The sequence below is a fragment of the Poromitra crassiceps genome (assembly GCF_964638095.1).
Source record: "Poromitra crassiceps genome assembly, chromosome: 10".
NCBI classification, from domain to species: domain Eukaryota; kingdom Metazoa; phylum Chordata; class Actinopteri; order Beryciformes; family Melamphaidae; genus Poromitra; species Poromitra crassiceps.
The window spans coordinates 34,668,156-34,673,572 of NC_139631.1; the positions used below are offsets into that span (position 1 = coordinate 34,668,156).

At 41.5% G+C, this 5,417-nt stretch overlaps 1 protein-coding gene across 1 annotated transcript; it reads left to right on the forward strand.

Annotated features, from left to right (window-relative positions):
- Positions 1–1,398, forward strand: LOC310784402 (nuclear factor 7, brain-like; the record flags this gene model as incomplete). Its single annotated transcript, XM_083645405.1, has 1 exon — positions 1–1,398. The coding sequence occupies one exon, from the start codon at positions 1–3 to the stop codon at positions 1,396–1,398; it is 1,398 nt and encodes a 465-aa protein (XP_083501531.1).
- Between the last annotated feature and the right edge of the window lie 4,019 nt (positions 1,399–5,417).

Consider the following 5,417-nt stretch of genomic DNA (forward strand, 5'->3'; position numbering starts at 1 on the left):
ATGGCTTCCAGATCAGAGGAGTATCTCTCCTGTCCTGTCTGCCATGACATCTTTAAAGATCCAGTCATCCTGTCGTGTAGCCACAGCATCTGTAAAGCCTGTCTGCAGAGATGGTGGAGAAGAAAAGAAATACATGCCTGTCCAGTGTGTAGGGCTACATCTTCACAGAGTAAACCACCTTGTAACTTGGTGTTGAAGAACATGTGTGAGGCTTTCATACTGGAGAGAGATGAGAGAGCTTCAGCAGAGTCTGAGCCCCTCTGCAGTCTGCACTCTGAGAAACTCAAGCTCTTCTGTCTGGACCATCAGCAGCCAGTGTGTATCATCTGTCGAGATTCAGAAACACACACGGACCACAGATTCAGACCCATCGAGGAAGCTGCACGGCATCACAAGAAGGAACTTCAGGAGTCACTGAAGCCCTTACAGGAGAAACTGGAGCTCTTTAACGAAGTTAAACAAAACTGTGATCAAATAGCAGAACACATTAAGGTCCAGGCCCGACGCATAGAGAAGCAGATTAATGAGGAGTTTAAGAAGCTTCATCAGTTTCTACAAGAGGAAAAGGAGGCCAGGATCGCTGCACTGAGGGAGGAAGAGGAGCAGAAGAGTCAGATGATGAAGGAGAAGATTGAGGATCTGAGCAGAGAGATGGCAGCTCTATCAGGCACAATCAGAGCTGTAGATGCTGGAGACGCTGTCTGGTTCGTGCAGAACTATAAGGCTACAGTGGAAAGAGTCCAGCAGCACACCCTTCTGGAGGATCCACAGCTGCCGGTCTCAGGAGCTCTGATGGATGAGGCCAAACACCTGGGCAACCTGAGGTTCACAGTCTGGGACAAGATGAAGGAGATGGTCTCCTACACGCCTGTGATTCTGGACCCCAACACTGCTGACCCATGCCTCGCCCTGTCTGAAGATCTGACCAGTGTAACAATTGGAGATGCACAGCATCTTCCTGAAAATCCAGAGAGGTTTTCTGAGGCCTGCTCTGTTCTCGGCTCTGAGAGCTTCAACTCAGGAACTCACAGCTGGGTTGTTGAGGTTGGAGACAGTGGCAACTGGGATGTAGGTGTGGCACTAGAATCTGTCCAGAGGAAGGGAGATTTTATAAAGTCTGGATTATGGGTAATAAGGTTAATTGAGGGTGAATACAGAGCAGTCTCGCTATCAGATTATACTGATCTCTCACTAGAGAAGCAGCCCCAGAAGGTCAGAGTGCATCTTGACTGGAACAGAGGAAGGCTGTCATTCTCTGATCCTGATACTAACACACACATACACACCTTCACACACACTTTTACTGACAGGCTGTTTCCATACATTTGTATTTGGGATGAATGTTCTCTGAATATTTTACCTGTGAAGGTCTCTGTAACAGTGGACCAGCACAGTTAGGGACATGTCCACCAACTAACATGTTGAGGACTTGAAGTGCTGGTGCTGAGCTGAAATAGGCAACTTTTTTCTTCTTATTTTGCCATACCTCAAAGTAGGCGAGTTCTACTTGTTAAAGTAATTTTCTCTATTTAGACTGCAGGTTCATCCTGTGTTCTTCGGTTCTTCATCTGAAGTGTTAAATTTATTTGATCTGACTTTATTCCAGATTCGTAGGTTCTCTACACTAGTGGTTCCCAACCTTGGGGTCGCCTGATTTTTTTTTTTTACAATTTAAAACTACCAAAGTGGATTAAAGCCACATGTGAAACATTTGTTTGAGTTCTGAGTTTAAGACAGGATTCTGAGAATAAAGTCAGAATCCGGATACCTAAATATTGCCCAAGCCTCTACTAGGGTATTTTGGTATGTAACGATATATACAGCCTATGAAAGCAAGTTCAGTTAATGTGCTGTGCAAATGGCAATACATGGATATAGATGGTCTGGAATGTTCATTTATGCACAAACTCTCTCATCTCATATTTTATAGTTAAGACTATTGTGAATTGGTTTGTGATGGTTTGTCTTTTCTTTTTTCGGGGGGGGGGGGGGGGGCAGTTTAGAGACACATTATTTCAAGGTTTAATGACATTTTTGAGCAATAAAGTTTCGTTGATGGACCCTCATGTATTTCTCATTTGTCTTATGTTTTTTTTTCTTTATTAGTTAGCCTGGCCTAGCCAGTGACTCATAGGAATAGACTACGTGACAACCAGGAAAGACTAGTGACTACTGGAGAGTCAGTTGACAGCCGGAACAGGGACGGCACCCGGGTAGCAGTATGGGTTAGCTCCCCAGCCTGCGTCTTCTGTGAGGAAGAAGCCCAACAACCCACGAGAGGCCTTTTAGGAGGGCCATTCAAGCCGCAAGTGGAGACTGCAGTGCCACCAAGTACTGGTACTGCATGGTGTCCACTAAGATACCATCACCTCGGAATGAGATGTTTGGAGCGGGGGAGTCTGGTGCAGCGCACAGGTCGTAGACCTGGTGAGACGAGGGAGGAACCCGGCCGGGTGGCAACCCACAGAGCCCGGTCCCTCTACGTACCAGAGCCCTCCCCCTCCCCCGGTCCCGGCAGAGTAGTTCCGGAGCAGCGGATTGAGTGGCCCTGACCGCGTGACCACCTTCGACCCTCCCTATAGGGCTGAGCGTGGGTAGCTACTGGGACGTAAGTTGGGGCTTGGCCAGCCCCGGCTGGGTCACCTGGGCGAGGGTGTATGATGTTGCGAGACCCGAAACATCCTATGACCCCAGGGTACATCACTGAGGATACGTCCCAGTTATGCATCCATGCGATGTTTTTTTTCTTTTTCTTTATAATAGATGTTTACTTGAGTATATCTGCCTATAAGTGAAAAATATGTTTTGAACATGGGAGCATGTAATCGGTTTACAGTAGCTGTATTTAAAAAAACTACAAGGACTTCTATCAAGCATTTATCCATTGTACAATTAGTATTTACATTAAAATGATAACAAACCAAAGGCATATAAGAAACTATCTGTTTCCTATTTCCGTACAGCAAATTCTATATTAATGTCCTATTCTTTTCCCTAAAGTCAATTCAGAGGTCAATGTAAGGCCTCATGTGTGCCAGTAACAGAATCAGAACGATTGTCTGCCCAGAGGTACTCAAACTCCACAGATGATCCACAGGCTCAACTTTATATTCTCTGGAGTTTAATAACCAGGCAATTCAGATCTCTGAGGAAGAAAATATGCTTCAGTAGTTCTCATTGTTAGAAGAGTGCATGTTTTTAGCATTGTCTGTCCTTTTCAATGTACAAACAGCAATACTTTTAACAGCAGGTTTACTATGGCTTCAAGCCAAATATAAGGTCAAAATGCAGGAGGACAGTAGTTAACACAACAACACAATATTAGTCACACCTTTCACCCTGTTTAAGCCAGCCAGGACAACAGGCGACACTCTTGAAAAAAATCAAGTTATAAGTGTACATTTGCATTTGGGGTGTAGATTTCTGGGTCACTTTTAATGTTAAGTGAATTCCTGTATTAGCAGGATACCAGCCAGCCAGAAACCTCACAACAAAAACGATCTAATCTCCATATTGGCATTTTCTACTGTCATGCTTTTAACCCGACACATCAGTTCCCACGGTCTTGTGAGAAATCTCTATAGTCTTGTAAAAATGTAATTATGTGTAGCTGTGGACATCTGTGGAATATGTGCCTGTTCAACTGATTGTCAATGCATTGTGACACTTTCTCAACATGGTCAGTTTGATCTTGTGGTATGATTTGAGTAATATTGCACCTTTTCCCTTACATTTCAGCCCATATTGGTCCATTGCAGTCAGATCTATACATGCTTAAAAGAGGGACAAATATACATAATTTGAATGAACAAAACATAAATCATTACCCCTTTCAGAACTAATTGATCAAAACCATATACAGAATTTACAAGTGGCAGATTTTTCTTCCTCTGAAGGCGCTGCTAATTGGATGGTGAGAGAGAGAGATAGACCTTAACCTAAGGAGGATTATCTATGAGCACATTCAATGCCTCATTTACAGCTTAGGGATAACCAGGGTAGCCGTATCCCAAATGTCCAAAATATATAATAACAAACATACAATATATGACACAATATAGCAGTTCCATTGGTACAATTCTGGTGATTTGCAAGATAAAACGACAAAAATACAATACTGTGCCAGGCAAAGACCTCTTTGAGTATTGGCTGCTGCAAATTAAGTAGGAGGGAATAAAACATTGATGTCGCTAAAAATAATCTTAAAACACATTTTGTTCACCAAAATCAATACGTTTTAAAATATCTATATCATCTTAAATAAGAGTGATAACAATAAAGAGTGTATATCCTGAATGTGGCGGTGTTTCCCACCCAGAGTAAAGAAGACACTTGAAACTGGCCTCTCAATGAACCAGATAACAGATCTACACTATAATATAACATTATGTACAGGCCTTGGTAGGGCCATTCAAACTATACATGTACACTTACACAATCTAGTTTTCAGAGCAGTCCCATGTTTACACAGGACATTAGATTCACCTCTTTTCCATTCATATACAGCACGCCATTCTATACCGTTTACCTTGGCACATAAACTGTAATAGTGTAATGTGATGAAGTTGAATTAATTGTGATTAATTAGTTTAATTCATTCATTAATTAGTTTAATTAATTGATTGTCGCGGGCTGCGACAATCAATCTGAGATAAAGTGTGATTAATCCACTCATGATTGATTGATTTCTCTATCGGTCCATTTAGCTACTTCTAAAATGTTCCAGGCTGAGGCCATTGTCTTGTCAAGCGAGCTCAAATAGGCCTAAACTGTTAAAGACCTTTCATCAATTCTTTTGCCTCTGGGAGCTTTTCTTACAGGGTCTTAAAATGCATCTTTTTATGTTCTGTCTGTTTCCTCTGTACGAAATGTCTTTATACACTCAGACCTATTAATATATTTTAATAAAGATAATGGTGGTTTCTCCTTGTAAGAAGTGTACATGTCAAACAAATAAACAATAAATGTTTGATTTAACGTCTCATGTTTCGTCTTGTTCAAGGGATTCACTTCCAACAAATCATGCAGATGTTACATTGTACTATGTTAGACTATATAGCCTATTATATAATTTGAACGCAAAAAAACTCTGCAGACAAATTAACTGAAAATGCAAAGAATAAGGTTGTAGCCAATTACTGTACCAACTGAAACTATTACTGTACCAACTGAAAACCAGTTCAGCTAAATACACCAGAAAATGAAAGCCTCTGTTTTTCCTGGGCACAAACTTTTGGCTGCTTGAATGCTCATTCTTCGACATGTCCTATTGTAGCTTTGTACATTCATATTTTAGGACTAAATGTTATTGCTATGTGTTTATATTTCATACAGGTTTCTAACAAGTAACAACATAATACAAAAATAAATGTAGCCTATAGGCTCCCCTGTACTTACATAGTAACTACAGGGTTGCT